The sequence below is a fragment of the Ostrea edulis genome, chromosome 7 (genome assembly GCF_947568905.1).
Source record: "Ostrea edulis chromosome 7, xbOstEdul1.1, whole genome shotgun sequence".
Classification (NCBI taxonomy): Eukaryota; Metazoa; Mollusca; class Bivalvia; order Ostreida; family Ostreidae; genus Ostrea; species Ostrea edulis.
This window is the reverse complement of record NC_079170.1, coordinates 45566153-45583173: the sequence shown is the minus strand read 5'-3', so window position 1 is coordinate 45583173 and position 17021 is coordinate 45566153. Positions and strand designations below refer to the sequence as shown.

The window sequence follows — 17021 nt, the reverse complement described above, 5'->3', positions numbered from 1 at the left end:
CCAACAGCAATGGGCAAAGCAGGATAAGGTGGAGGAGGTGTTACACCAGTGGTACAGATAGACAAACAATGTGTTGATATACATATACATTCTAGTGGTACGGATAGACAATTTCACAATATTACAGATAGGAAAACAAACCCCAAAGTACGTCACAGAATGGGGCTATTACAAACGTCATTAACTGTTGTATTATTTGATTGGCAAGTGTTGCATTACCCTATCTACATGTATGTTCACTATTATGTAGTAGTAACACTGTATCATGCCTTGTCATTTATCACATTTCTTTGAATCCTGATACTGGTTTTCAATTGAAAGTGTTTGTGATTTGTGCTCAATAAATCAGTCAAACAATGATACTGTTTCTATATCGTCTGCATTCAGTGACGTCAGACTGGATTGTTTATCGTCTGCATTCAGTGACGTCAGACTGGATTGTTTATCGTCTGCATTCAGTGACGTCAGACTGGATTGTTTTTCTGGTTCAGATTGCAACCCTCAGTAACATGTCAGTTTTTTTTTTGTCCTCGTTTAATGTACAACTGGATTGACTCTATTGGTGTCGTTCTTGTTAATAAAAACTATGGCCTGCAAACAAACTATTTCAAGAAATGGAACGATTTGTCTAGATGTCTTAAGAAAGAAAATTATTAAAATGTATTAAACATGAGTGGAAGTCATGTGAGACTTATCATTTTTCTATAAAGGAATATCCATGTTTGTTTAAACAAAGATGCAACAGTGACTGAAAATAAGTACTTTCAATATATACTTTTGTTTCAATAAACTTGATTGTCATTTAACAAATATTAAGATAGTTAAGATTCTCTCAAAGCATATCCTCTTTAGATGTTTTAATGAAGCAATGTCGAGTATTTTTCCTTCTTGATCCATATAGAGAAAATGTTTTTATTTCTTGGACCTTTTGGATTGCTTACCTTGATTAATAATTAAAAACCCGTTGTAGTAGCTAGGTGATGAAGGGGCTCACTTTGCATTCAGGAGGCTCGATTTTGCTTCTCGATATTGGGGAATGGAAGTGAAAAATCACGGGTCTTTCGGGTTATGACCTGCGAAACGAAGGTCCTGACTCATGGTAGGCGTCAGTGTGATAAAGAACCCTCACTGCTACGGTGACCGACGGGTTGTAAGCGCCATGCTGGTTTCAACATTTTTGTTGACCTGGAGTTTGTGACGTCTGTAACTAAGTGCAAAATTTTCGAATGGTATGTAGAACAACAAATGATTAAATAAAATTGCATTCTTTGTGAGAAAACAAAAGATTTTAATATACAGTGCATAGATTGCGGGCGTCGATCGTTAACATTTCACATTTTCATCACCATTCCCAGATGGCCAATTTCAATCAAATGTAACATGAACATTTAAATTTGAAATGAAATAATATTCTTTTTTTTGTAAGGGATGAAACTGACTCTTAATATGAAAAATCTAATTTTACACGACTCCCCCCCCTCCCCCGGTTGGAATCAAGTTTGTTCACACCATGTAACGGTGAAAAGAAATCCTCTTGTGCACGATAGTTTGTTTAATCCATGACACGGAGTTGGTTTAACTATTGTGCTACATGTAATAAACTCTATTGCATATCTATGTAAGAAAGTAATATTTTCACTATATGGGATACTTTTAAAGATGACAACCTCGCATGGAAAAGTAACTTAGCTACGTGCTCTTGCTGTGGGGTGTTAATGATTTCGTATATGGTTCAGAATGGAAAGAAAATTGCGGAACGTAATATACCAGACTTGAGTAAACATCGTAAATTGGACCATTGAAACCATTCCTTTTGTCTTGTAAGTTCGTTTCACTACTGTCATTTGCAGAGTGTCTGTTTACATGGTCTCCTACGTCTATGTAGAGGGTTGATGTTTTCACTCGCACAGAGATATCGATGTCACCAGCTGTAGGTGATTTGCCACATGTTTTGATCTTAATGTATGTACGGCGCCGAAGAGACTGCAGCAATGAAGGTTGATAATGTCGTAATTCGGAGAGTACTAAACCGGTGTGTCCATGTGCACAAATACATATAAACATGTTCATCTTCTGTTTCATCTTTATCATTTGTATATGAAACACAAAAGTATCTACTTTTTTTTTTAAAGATAAAGCTGTTTTCCTAGGAAAGATCATCAAATTAAATGCATTTTCATAAATATGAATGAATAAGATATATAACTACCAATTTAATTGATGAGTCATCATACAATGTATATTATTTTCGTAAAATTACAAGGAAAATTTACAAAATGTGGAGTTTACTTTAAATAGTAGCTGCAATTTGAAAATCATTTTAAGTAGGATCATCTTATAGCAAAAACAATGTCATTCAAATGTACGTTGAAAGTCAGGAACTGATCAATTTCGTACATCTTATAAAAAACAAAACGAAATTGAGATATGGTCAAACACAGATCCTGAGAAACACCAGAGGTGAGATCATGGTGCCTAGGAGGAGTAAGTATCCCCCGTTAACTGGTCACACCGCCGCGAGCCCTTTGTCTATACTGATTGTACAACATACACGTAATTGACTCAGTTTAGCTTTAATAAATTCTATAAATTTAGATACATTTAGGATAAATATCTTGATAAATCAATTTATCACAGGACTATGATGCCTTTGATGGCACGCACACACATGTCGTTAAACGTTTAAGGAACACTATTGCTTTTTCAAACTCCTAAGATGCTTATCGTGAGCTGATGATTTGTAGATAACACATCGTTGGAACATTAGTGTAATGGTATATATTCAACAATCTTCATCGTGAATGAATTCACACAGATCAATATCGGAATCCTGTATATCGTCGCTGAACACGCTATAAGTGTCATCGTCAGGAATTGTTCGGTATCGAGACATGGTATGTAGTGGAACCATGGGGAAGGTTGCGGAGTCTACATTACAATCGTCATGGCTATCTTTATCTATTCCGTTACTGTCGGATATTGATTCGGAATCTACCTGAACAAGTTGAGAATGATACTGGCGGGGTGTAGAACATGAAGGAACAGCGCCTTGAGAATGATACTGGCGGGGTGTAGAACATGAAGGAACAGCGCCTTGAGAATGATACTGGCGGGGTGTAGAACATGAAGGAACAGCGCCTTCGTATTCTTGTGTTGGTGAAGGTGCTGATGATGTAGGTTCTCGGCACACGTATCCTGATAGCTGGGAGGAATTGTCATATTGGGTGGACTCCAATGTCTTAAATTCTAAACAATGTATGCTTAAATCGCTGGAACGTGTGTGTTCACTAGATGTATCACTGCTGCGCTGATTTGATGATTCAGAATTTTGAATTTCACCAGAGTCAAACAACTCCGAAGTTGATACACTGTCATAAGAAGTTAGATATGGCACATATCTGTGTACACCACGTGAATTTTGATTTTTAAACTGCGCCTTCCTCTCAGGTGAAGAAAACTGTTTTATTGACTTAATTGATGTGTCGATGTCTTTTGATTTTTTCATATCTTCATGTTTTAACAAAGGCTGAGCTTCAATTTCTTCCGTTTTAAGGATCATGCATTCGTGTTGAATGACATGATGCAATGTTCCATTTTCATCTTTTGTTTCTTCCTCAAACATACTATGATTTGGGATTGTATTTTCCAAAGATTGTCCCATTTGCCTTGTATTTAGAGACAAGTTAAAAATAAGTGCACGCAATTCTTTCGTTATGGTGATATTTCGCGAAATTTTGTGCCCAAGTACATAGGTACAGAAGTCGGGCAATGTTGCTGGAAAATGAAAAAGACGGGCCTCTTTTTGGATGACATTTGGAATTGATCTTTTGTGTGTTTTATCAAAGTAGACACATATGACTTTAAAATCGTTACATTTTAAATCCACAGCTAGTTTGACACCAATATTAAATTCATCAGAGCTTTCATGATCTTCCTTGTCTTTAGACATCCAGAGAATAATTGCTGCCGATGACTTTGATAGCTTCTCTCTGTACCAGAGTGAACAGTTAGTTTTACTCTCATTTGAAATAGTCACATCAGATTCCATATCATCATTAAGAACATGTATTTGTAGCTTTTCTTTACAAAACCTAGCAAATTCAAAGGCAACATTACGGAATTCTGGCGTTGTATGGGAGTACACCAAAAGCGCCTTTGGAACTGAATATAGGTCTGCAATAAAAAAGAGAGCATTTCTATAATATTTTTTAATCTTAAAAACCTATATATATCAACATTTGCAATTCTATACTTATAAGGCTTAGGTATGCAAGTTCTTGCGGTCATTGGGAAGGTAGCCACTCGGCGGTGGTGAAAAAGATTTCTATGTAACCAACTCCGCAGTGGATAAAGAGCAGTATTTTATCTACTAGCCTGATTTCTTGGTCTGTTTCTTGGTCTTCCATCGATAGCAGACAGCACCAAGGACTATCGCCAGGAACAACCCCACGCCACACCCAACGGAAATAGATATCATTCTGATATCTATGTATCTCTGCTTGTGGGTACCCTGTTCCCGAGGAACCTTGTCACTCGATATATGTTCTATGATGATATGCGATTCATCACTCTTCGTTGTCTGTACGTTTTTCTCTATAATATTTTTCGGGGAACTGCTCTCGTAATTTTTTACTGTTCAAATAAAACAGCAAAAGAAAATCAAGGCATAATTCCATCATCGTAAAAGCTAGCTCACAGAGACTACGAGAGATTGTGCTATTCTGATTTATAGATCAGCTAAACAAAAGCACACATACCCCCAAATATCTTTCCGTTTGGACTTCCAACGGTAAAAATATGCGATTTCGTTGATTTACAGCCCTCTGAGCATTGATGGTCGTCACTTATAACCATTATCTGGAAGACGTAAAATAGAATTGAAAAGGAAATCGACTTAATAAATAGTATTTGATGTAAAGAATTTGTTATGCTTATATCAGTCAACGTCGGGAACATATATACTTGTAGAAAATGGTATATATTTCACAGTTAGTTAAATACGCATCAAAAGTGGTACTCAGTTAATTTTCTGGAATTTTCAAATTAGCCATCCAGACACGACTCTAGCAATGCGATAAATCAAACTTATGAATTGTAAGTTAAGAGGTCAGGGGAAATCTTTTTAAAAGACCAAAAAGCAAAAACCACTTTCAAACTAGGAAGAATTGTTTCAGCACACTAAAACTGATGTTCCCTTCTATTTTCCGTAGTTTTTAAAAACATGTTAAGGATCATCTTTAAAGTGGAAAAGTAAGACTTACGGTACATAATAGTCACCAATATGTGTATGTGTTTCAACCAGTGAACAGTGTTGTGAATGTCAAAAGACAAAAAGTTATGGTCTGGACCAAAAACAAATGCCCAAGCAATTTATTTTTTTCACCTTTATATAAAAGATGAAAAGTCATCACAAATGGTACGCGACACACTGTCTTATGGTATTCCCATATACCAAATATTAAAGACCTATGTCGAAAAACAAAAAAAGTTATGGCCCGGACAAACTTTGCATGAGAAGAGGAGGAAGAAGAGGCAGCAGCAGAAGAAGAAGCGGAAGAAGAATTCAGACTAAAACAACATGTCCTCCTTCTGGGAAAGGGAGACATAATGAAAAAGTCCCGCAGTCAACTCACTGTGATATAATACGTGCCGTCCATTACGTCCTTAAAACAGTGTTTAGTTGCCTGTCCAATATTCCCATGCCTGTAGGTTGTATTGTCATTAACGTTAAACAACGAGACGTGATAATACGTCACTGATACTGGTGCTGGGTCAAACAAAAACGTCACGTCTTTTTCTCCCGGAAAGAAAGCAACAGCGATGGTGGATTTCCACAGGTATGGTGTATAAACTGTCAAGAATGAGTATATTAGGAAGTAATTGATCAAAGGAATAGTGAATGTTCGCAAGGACAGATTATATACCGAGAATTGTGAGCACATTAGAAAGTAAGCAATTACAGGAACAGCGGACGTCCCCGGGGACGAACTAGACACTGAAAAGATCGAGTATACTAGAAAGTAACGAAATGGTGGCTTTTCACACTGATAGTTTAAACACTCAAAAGATTAAGTACAAAAAAAAAAGCATAGGGGTAAGCCATAAATAAGGACATGAATGAAAGAAAGTTAAACAAAAGTGATCATTCATTGGTAATATCTATTATATTCTGAAGAAGAGCAACAACGCACCTGTTTTACAGCCTCGTAAACAGATAGATGAATTATATGACCATTAAATATAAAATCTGATATGAAGATAACCTTTAATACGTACTGTAATAATTGTATATCGTGATTTTGTAGGATAGTGCAGTAAAAGTTGTTATTCCTGCGTTGGTTTTGGAATTGGAGAACGATTTCAATGTTAGCGTGTAGACTTTGTACTTGTCCGATTGGCAGGGTTCGTGTTGAAATCCGATAAAACACGGAAAACGCAGAGTTCTCTGTAATAGAATGAGGATGATATATTAACATAATCTTTGCAATGCTTAGCAGTATTGCTTGTGAAATGAAAAACAAAAACATTTTTGTACGAATGAAAATGAACAAGATGTGTGTATTAGCAACAAAATTTAATAGATAAGGTACGAATTATTTTGTATCTGTTGAAACTGAAATATTACAAATAGACACAATCATATTATCACTCATACTTTTCTTTAATTGATATCCCCTCGTTTCTCTCTTTCTCTACTGTTAAAGAAACATCATTACCAAATGAGCTTATCAAATATTACCTGATATGTTTTATCATCTTGAATACATTCAAAAGTGATTACCGCGCCACCAGGTACGTCAAACTGATTAACTATTGTTTGATGGAAACCAAACTACAGGTTTATATCTTGCAGACATACACGTAAAAGGTTTATTTTGATGCATTGAAGAAACAAACAATCGGTGCACGTGTTTTGTTTGTTAGTTTGTTTATCAGTTTACCTCGCACTCTAGACTTTTGTCAAATGTAAACGTCACCAGCTGAAGGTAGAATGACAAAAAATATAAAACCTATGCACGACGCGTAGGGCCGTACACATGGCACGGGACTTTTTCAGGTCATATCAAACGACCCGATTTTTTTTAATGTCGGACGCTTGGCGAAGGAACAGTCACTACATATGTTAAGGTTTGACACTTCGCTGGGATCGAATCCGGACCTCCCAGTTGTTGAGCTAGAGACAGTAATTTGTGCATAGTTTGGACCTACGTGAACAGTTGAAGATAACAACAACGATAAATCTCACAACTCCTACAAGGAATACAAATTAAGAGCTGGGAAAACACGGACCCTTGGACACAGGTTTGACGCAAAGGGTGTGGTAGTAAAGGTGCTTTATTGAGCCACGCCTGCCATAGCAAGGGACCTCGTTGTTTAAGGTATAATTCGAAAGATCGTCGGATCTCAACTCTAAACACCGAACGCTTGGTGAAGAGGCCGTTATCGCAAATCACCTTTGAATTAGAACGCTTTACCCGATATAGCATTGCGTTGTGTGACGACACAATTGAATGAGACGATTGAACAATTTGAATGACATGTCTGATGTAATACAAGAGTTTTCACTGGCCGATTACAGCCCGCCCACTTTCTCGAGCGGATTCAGTGTAGCTGGAAAACTGTACATAGCTCTCTGAAAAGATCCACCTCTTATAAAAACCTTCGATTTACGGGTCACAAAAAGCTGCGGACGGTTGAGGCCTGAAATCGGTGTATTCTTGTGTTGCTGTCTCATAAACTCAATATAAAAAAATCTTAACATATTTTCCTACTATATACTTGCGTCCAAACATACCTTCAAATATTCATTAAAGCCACACACCACCCGAAAACTCGCAGCTTCAAATGATTTCGTTTGTTGACGTAGCCATGTTAGGTAGCCGGTCAATTCGAACTCTTGCTATCGGTTGTAAGTTGTAAGTTATGTATTCGCTTTTCATTTATTATCAACACGAATAATTAATAGAAATTAAAACATTTTTGTACCAGTTTTTGTAAAGGTAAAATAAGCTCTAGATGAACGAAAATGCTACATAAGGACATTAGATGGAGACCGGCCGGCGCGGCCGCTCATCACTAATGAAAGCCGCACTGCCGTGAGTTTAGCTATTTGAATAATTATCATTTGATAGGACTGGGGTGGTATATTATTTAAACAATTTAGCTAAAATATTTGTGGGGTATTAGTACACATCTAGACGCTATTGTGCCAATATGGAAATGAACCGGGATTCGAATTGACTGGCTACCTAACATGGCTACGTCTACGAACGAAATCATCAAAAGTTGTGATCCGAGTTTTTGGGTCGTATGCCCCAATGAATATTTGAAGGTATGTTTAGACACAAGTATAGTAGGAAAATATGTTAGGAATTTTTTTTATATTAAATTTATGAGACAACAACACAAGAATACAACTTTTTTTCTTTCTTCCTTTGAAGTTTTTTTCCATCTAGCATCTGGCCGTCATGTTTTCAAATGCTGACTACTCCCGAATAAGGGAATTTGGGCGGACTTATACATATGGACCAATGAGAGTTTCTGTTGCATTTCGCAATTGTATTACAAACAGATTCAATTGTGTCGTCACACAACGCAATACTATATCGGCCAAAGCGTTCTAATTCAAAGGTGAATTGCGATAAGTCTTGTTTTTACTTCTTAGGTTTGACGTGATCAATTAAAGACATGGGTTTGAGCCCACAACCCACTGGTCAATCACAAAGCAAACGTCCTTACTACAAAGCCACTGTGACTGAAATTCGTAGAAACTGTTTACTTAATGGAGTTGTTACTTGTAACAAATATATCCGTTATAATTCGCATTCGTGGTAAAGTTATACATGAAAGGCGAAGATAACGACCAAACTCCCACAAGAAATACAAAATGAAGAGTTGGACAAACACGGACTCCTGGGCATACCAGATATGGAATCAGGTGTCTAGGAGGAAGATATCTAAGATATATGTCTTCAATAACGTCAACGTTTTGTAATTGATAGTATATTAAAAGTTCTTTAAATTTTAAAAATTATCTATCAATTCTTGGATAGGATGCACCACAACACGTCCGCTGTTTCTCCGTCACAGCAGCTCATATCTGGCACGTAACATTGTTTGTCAAAGTATTAAAGGGAGTAGTGGAAGGAAAGGTTACTTGTACAGTTTTCTACATTTCTTGAAAACCAAAACAAAATTCTAAAATCAGTCCACAGATGTCCCCCCCCCACTCATGACAGTGATCAATCTCATAAATCCTATAAACAATACAAAATAGATAGTTGGGCAAATACGGACCCCTGGACACATCAGAGGTGGGATCAGATGCCTAGTAGGAGTAAACATCCCCTGTCGACCGGTCACACCTGCCATGAGCCCTATATCCTGCTCAGGTAAACGATGTTATCCGTAGTCAAAATCAATGTGCCAAAAACGGCCTAACAATCGGTATGAAACACGTCAGACAGCATTTGACCCAATGATAGGTTGTAATGACGAACTAGATCGTTATATCGACCATAGAATTGGCGAAATGCTGACTTTAATTGAGACTGTTGAAACCCCTGTACCATCAACTTGTTTGTTAGTAGCTTGCCTCGATTTAAAAACTAACTATACACAGAACAAAATCTTGCGAATCAGTTGAGAGATATAAACACCATATGCGCCTAGACTGGGAGTTGGTTGTTGTTTAAGAGAATAGCATTCATACTTCACCACATGGGTTTAATTTCAAAAGACCCCGTTTGCCCTGCTCTCTATTCAGTATTTTGATAAGATTTATGAGATCGATTACTATTCACTGTCTTCACCTTCTGCAGTTCTAGACCCCCTCCCTCATCACTTAATCGAGGTTATCTGATGTAATATATAATGTGATCCCCCTGTACACGATCTATTTTGCTCTTAGTCAGGTCTGATGGGAAGGATATCTCTAGTTGCCGACTGTCGTCTTACGTCCTCAAATACAAAGAAAAGGCGAGCGATATTAGTGGGTATAGGTTTCTGACACATTTGAAACTAACCTGAATAGCATTATCAGGCGACAATGAAGTGTGTTTTGGGTAGTGAAAGAGTCGAACGAAACTTCGAAATTCACTATCACGATGTTCATCAGCTTCAACACTTGCCATCTGCAACAACGTGGATCCTGGATCTGAAACCATGTTGATAAAAAAAAGTAACAGGGGAATGTCTGTACATGTAGTTCGTTATCTTGGAATGTGTTCGTGTGCATTTTCTTTGTTTTCTATCTGAAAGATCAATGATAGTCATTGTGCTGTTTGAATATAATACCTGGAGAGAAATAATTCAGTGATTACTCTTCTGTGTTATGTACTCTAAATAGTTTTATTCAAGAAAACAGTACTTTCCTATGGGGAAAGTGTTGAAATATGTTCCTAAAATAGGAGAAAACATCATTCATTCTACAATGAATGCAAAAATGAAATAATATATGTATATGATCTACCATGGTTTGTGGTTTGATATGATTCATATCGTGTTTTCTACCCACGAGCCTTGACGACAAAGAGTTGGATATAAATAATATCAAACCACAAATCATGGGAGATTATTTTCATCACATGTTACCCCCCCCCCCCGTTATTTATTTACGTTACCTTATTGTTGGGAATTTTGCAATTGCTTCCTGACATTTTGTAAACAAACTACGAAAATTGACATTTGTTAGTAACGCCACAAACATTGTGTAATTATCAAATTTATGCAGTGGGTGATGATCACTTGATAAAGGAAAAAACATGTGATAGAATATTTTATACATACAGAACTCTCTGTCTGCTGTAGCGTTTGGTATCGTGAAATTCAGCTGGATAGTCGGCCACGAATGTACTTCATCAAGGTATTCCCTTTGTTTTATTCTGACCACTTGTAATGAAACGAGCTGGGAAGGTTCACAGTCTTCGTATTGACATCGACTTAAATCACCAAGTGTTTTCTGGTACGCATCCCAACCTAAGATTTATTGAAACATGTTTATATTTTTGTCGATAAAACACTAAAAATCCAAAATCACATTAAAACATTACTTTTTAAAAATAAGATATTTTACGTACATATCTCTGAAATATGCTAACCTTTTCTTCTTTTGATGTCGCATTGCAGTGTGGTGTCTTTGATAACATTTTTCGTTGGCTGAAAGTATGATTTCATTATTATATAGCAATGTATTTCATACTGATTGTTAGATCGTTCGTGGCACACTGATATTGAGTATGGAATACTCCGTTTACCTGATCAAAATATAGGGCTCACGGTGGGTGTGACCGGTCGACAGGAATATTTTACTCCTAGGCACCTGATCCCACCTCCTGTGTGTCCAGAGGTCCGTGTTTACCCAACTATTTATTTTGTATTGCTTATGGAATTTATGATATTGGTCACTGTTCGTTATCTTCTTTCATTACACAGGTCACCTTTTTATGTTTATATTGAATGCCCACTGCGACTGTCCTGTTGAGAACTGTATCACGTTTTAGGCAAAGTTAGAACTTTCACCATCAGGAACCTTTATACACTTCACATCAACAAATACCCTTGGTATCAGTAAGTGCATAATTATTCTCATTGTATGCTAAACAAGAGGAAGTTTCACTTAGCTGAAATATTCATTTGAGTTTTAAGACAATTAGTAGGAGTGCTTATTCCTATCAAATCGAAAAACAAGAGCACTGGGACCGATATCATTCGTACTTAAGAAAGATGAATGACCTTCCTATATATTTCATGCTGAGCTATATTAGGAATTAGGAAATACTATACATATGTTTAATATTTGCCAGAGGATGCTTACACCTCATAGGAACCTGATTCCCCTAATGGTATATATGTCCAGCGGTTCGTATTCTTATAAAGCAGAGTTTATTTATGTCCTGTTGTGGCTTTCAGCTCAACATTTCGATATATTGACGACGTTTTGTATATCGATAATAACCATTTGCATTCATACATCGATTCAATGTATTCCTCGTGATAAAAGACACCACAGAATTCACAACATATGCTTCTAACTAACAACTCAACGTTATAACAAACAGAAGGATTTCAGCTTCTTCATCACCAAATTCCCATATCTATGTAACAGTATTCCATTAACACCTGCATGTGGTGTTTATATACCTCAACTGATTCAATACACAAGAGCTTGATTTGCGTATGATTAGTTTTTAAATCGAGGCAGGCTATTGATAAACAAGTTGACGTTACAGAGGTTTCAATAGTCTCGTTTAACCTATCATTAGGTCAAATGCTGTCCGACATGTTTCATACCGATTGTTAGGCCGTTCTTGGCACAGAGAATTTTACTACAAATTCCTCCGTTTACATGATCAATACAGAGGGCTCACGACGGTTGTGACCGGTCGACAGGGGATGCTTACTCCCCCTAAGCACCTGATCCCACCTCTGGCATGTTCAGGGATCCGTGTCTGGCCAACTCTCTATTTTGTATTCCTTATAGGAGTTATGAGATTGATAACTAATCGTTATCTTCACCTTTCATTGATCAATGTTCGATATGTTTAACTTTCCATCATATCATCAAGTAAATTAATGTATTTATGCAAAATAGGATTAGGTAGTAAACTGGTATTCTTAAGTCATTTCGTCCTCTGAACACACGACACATTTTGCGGATGTGTTATTTAAGGAATTTTACAATTTATCTTATTGTCTTTTTACGGATAAAAAGCCATGGTGGAAGTATTTTTAATATATACAACATAATCCAAAACCATGTGACTGCTGAAATCATGTATATTGATTTAGTTCAATGCAAAATGAACAATAACACGTGAAGATGAAGAAGACAATATATACAAAAGGCAAAGTTAGTCACGATATGATCAATCAGACACTCTATTAAGTTTTGGAGAAGTAAACCAATTTAGTATCAAGTTTCATCGATAAATCGTTTTGATAGAAATCAGTGGGGGGAAAATGAAAATCCATCATTCCATTGGATAAATTACTTTGATACCTGTTCATTAACTCTCATGCAGTGTTTTTAATACGTCAGCTTGATTTTCACAGGAGGGTATGGAATTTAAATGCTACCTCCATTTAAAAATCCTACTGGAAAAATAAAACTGACTCAGTAAAAGAATGGGGTTTATTCTCCTTCGTTATGAAAGATCAGTAATGATGTACAGTATTTAATATAAATTGTGATCAATCTGATTATGACATTGCCCTTACAAAAAGATGTGACCTTGGAATTTTATTGATGTAAATAAAAAGTCCATTCAATGAAAAAAAGAGAAGATAATGAACAGTTTTCAATGTCATAAATCCTACAAAGAATACAAAAATTCTGGATAGGATAAACAAGAACCCCATGACCTACCAGAGATAGGATCAGGTTCCAAGGGGAGTAAGCTTCCCCTGGTGACAGGTCACACTTGCCGTGAGCACAGTTTGGGTAATTACACATCGTTCTTTGCAAGCACACGTCATTAGTTACAATGATAATATAAAACAAATTTGAAGGTGCGGTAATGTTAGAAGGGAAATACCATAAGTCTTTCTCAAAGGGTACATATATTAAGTATATTACCTGACATACAAATTTAAAAATGTAACAGCTAAGAAGCTTATAAAACATTTTTATTTTGATTGAAATTAAATTTGATGTCATATTATATCGCCTTTTTCTTCTGTTTTGTATACAAATATGAAGTCGAAGAAACATTGAAAATGGATCAACATGCATATTTCACAGAATACCTATATTGTAAAGCAATCTTTTGTTAGATCTCACTAGAATTTGTAAATAATGGTATGACGTTTAAGTTATGGATATGGGCATAACAAACAAATAATTACTTACATGTAGGTGTATGTTGCATATACACCTGGGTATATGCTTTTATTTGTTGAAAGTAATTAAAGTAATTCCACCCACCTGTGATGTCATCAGATTTTGCAAAATCAATTATTTATTTAGATTTATGCATGATAGGAACATAAATTTTGTTGTTGTATTTTCCGATACTTATTGTAAAAAATCTTGTTAGAAATAAACTATTTCAAAAGTCTAAGTTATAGAGGAATAATCAATGATACATGTCAAAATATTGAATCCAAGGGCAATAACTCTGTTTCTATTGATTTCTTTATCAAGTTTATTATGTGATAGATTTCCTTTATTTTTTTACAGACATTTTGTATATTTTTGTGAAGAGATAGTTTCATGAAATTGTTATGAATGTTACTATATCGTCATAACCAGTTTTTATGAAAATTTGATAACGTTGTTTAAGGAAAACAGCAATTTTCTGACAGTGATATATGGTTCTGTTTATGTACGTCTCTCATCTTAAAAAGTGTGATGACCTATGTATTTTATTTGATAATTTGTTAGTTTTAACTCTAATGAATGGAAATAAATACACTTTTCAAACTTGTATCAGATAAAACTGCGAGTATGGAGTCACCTTAAGCCTCGCGAGACAACGCTTGTGGTGAATACTATTTTGATATGTTGAGAAAGTTATTCATATACCACTGTCTCTTATTACCATGCAGTGGATGTATTTATAAACTATTCTGAATCATTAGTACTTACGCCAACACTGCAATCCAACTTATGTAGAGTCTCCTCACAGTGTGTTCTTAAACTCCCGGAGAAGTTAGGTAGCATATAGCTCTTTTTACATCGACGAGGCCTACAATCACATGACTCTGGTGTGACCATTATCAGCACAATAAGTAGAACCACTGACCGATTCCAATCAAACATTGTGATCTGATGGTTTGAGACATTCTGTAAACATCAAAAGTTAATTTGTTATGTGATCACACGTAACTTAAAAGTTTCGCCAAAGTCAAACTATCATTTTCTTCTACAGTATGTTAGCCCAGTTACCAACCCTCTTCAACATGATAGCATCATGGGCTGTATATGTAAATGCCTGTTTTATAAACAAGAGGCCCATGGACCACATCACTCACCTGAGTCACCTTCGCCCATAGCTAAAGCTTTTCCACATATATTTGCATGTGAAACTTTGGTCCCTAGTGTGGCCCCAACTTACCCCCGGAGACCATGATTTTTACGAACTTGAATCTGCACTATGTAAGGAAGCTTTCATGTAAATGTAAACTGCTTTGGCCTAATGGTTCTTGAGAGGATTTTTAAAGATTTTCTCTATTAGTATGTAAAATTTTGATCCCCTATTGTGGTCCTATCCTACCCTTGGGGGTTATGATTTGAACCACTTGAATCTGCACTATGTCAGGAAGCTTTCATGTAAATGTAAGCTTTCCTGGTCCAGTGATTCTTCAGAAGAAGATTTTTAATGATGTGACCTATATACTTGTATGTAAAACTTTGATTCACTATTGTCACCCCATCCTACCCCCGAGGGCCATGATTTTAATGAATGTGAATTTTCACTATGTCAAAAAGCTTTCATGTAAATTTCATCTCCTCTGGCCCAGTGGTTCTTGAGAAGAAGATTTTTAAATGACCCCACCCTATTTTTTTGCATTTTTGTGATTACCTCCTCCTTTTAAGGGGATATGACCCTTCATTTGAACAGACTTGAAAGTCCTTTATCCAAGAATGCTTTGTGCTAAGTTGGTTGAAATTGGCCCGATGTTTCTGAAGAAGATGAAAATATGAAAAGTTTACAACGACGACGCCGACGACAGACAACGGACATATTTTGATCAGAAAAGCTAACTTTAGCCTTCGGCTCAGGTGAGCTAAAAAGGTGAATATGACACACAATGATCAAACTCATAAGGCCACTAGAAACAACATCTATGGGATCAGATACCTATAAGCTAGATGGGAAACACATCCCTTGCTGATCAGTCATAGCCGCCAAGAACTCTCTGCATTGAAAAGAAGTAATCAGTAGTCAAATTCAGTATTTGGAATAATGGTCTACTATAAATGCAAAAAACCATAGTCGTGGCCGAACTCCAACTCCTGTGGATTTCAATAGATGAAGACTATAATATCGAAATACTCTTCAAATTTTCAACAAATAGAATGAACTTTCTATATGTTTGCAATAAAAACAGTATGATGTTTAAATTAGACATTAATGAAATGACATGCCAAATTTAATCTTCTGCTTCAATGAACGTACACGAATTGAAAATGAAAGTAAACCTAGATTCCGTTCCTTCACATGTCTTTTAGATAGATATACCATGTAGAAAAACAAGTTGGACATATCCTCTATTGATGTTTCAGGAAAAGATTTGGATTATTATTTGAGTCTTACATCATGTAGAAAACTGTCACAATTCTTGAATATTTGTTCAAGTATAATTTCCATTTATTATAAAATGCAACATAAATGTTAATTTGTGTTCGTGAATCTTTTTACAGAAAATAGTGACACCAATGATTGTCAATGTCTATAATTACAACTTTTGAGACAGTGATCAGCATGAATAAATTGGTCTCATAAGAAACAATATATAGACTGATTAGACAATGCAATTATCAAAATAAATAGATGCCTAACTCATAATATTCCTTACTGTAAATCACAGAAGACATTAACCGAAATACCAGCAGTAACAGTAGGGACATATGTAATCAAATCCACAAATATATGATTTGATATTCTAGAGCCATGAATATTTACTGGAAACATCATTGCTTAGAGATTAGCTGCTACAGAACGTACTCACCACTGAATAAAACCGTGGGTTTGGAAGAGATTTTATAGCATCACATTTCTGCAGGCACAATATGGACGCTACACCTAACAATTTATTTATAGCTCCGTGTCATAAAGTTTGCTTGAATTTAAACGCCCGGTATTACAGGTAAATTATGAAACGTAGGCGGGACAGATTTACAAAAGAGATTCTTCTGCAGGGTAGATAGATGAAATAAATCCGTCTGCAGAGAGCAGTTTTCTATTCTCTTCCCACGTTACAGATTGTATCGCGTTGACGATGAGTCATAATGATGCTATTATTTTTCAAAACAAGTAATTTTACTTGACACAATCAACGAAGAGAAATTCATTAAA

The 17021-nt window shown here is 36.0% G+C and overlaps 2 protein-coding genes across 3 annotated transcripts in view; one reads left to right on the top strand and one right to left on the bottom strand.

Moving 5' to 3' along the window:
• LOC125656090 (uncharacterized) overlaps positions 1–683 on the top strand; it is a 23620-nt gene extending 22937 nt beyond the window's left edge. For both annotated transcript variants that reach the window (XM_048886674.2, XM_048886676.2), the window contains exon 18: positions 1–683. This exon is cut by the window's left edge and continues 2 nt beyond it. In XM_048886674.2, coding sequence (XP_048742631.2) covers positions 1–61 — 61 coding nt within the window. In that variant the 3' untranslated portion in view covers positions 62–683.
• Positions 684–2200: 1517 nt separating this feature from the next.
• On the bottom strand, positions 2201–16767 carry LOC125656091 (uncharacterized). Its single transcript, XM_048886677.2, has 10 exons — positions 16675–16767; positions 14588–14785; positions 11100–11157; positions 10789–10977; positions 10026–10156; positions 6277–6445; positions 5634–5851; positions 4758–4857; positions 4375–4632; positions 2201–4173 (listed from the first exon to the last, which is right to left on the bottom strand). Exons 2-10 carry the CDS (start codon positions 14759–14761, stop codon positions 2783–2785), a joined length of 2688 nt encoding a protein of 895 aa, XP_048742634.2. The 5' UTR covers positions 14762–14785; positions 16675–16767; the 3' UTR covers positions 2201–2782.
• Between the last annotated feature and the right edge of the window lie 254 nt (positions 16768–17021).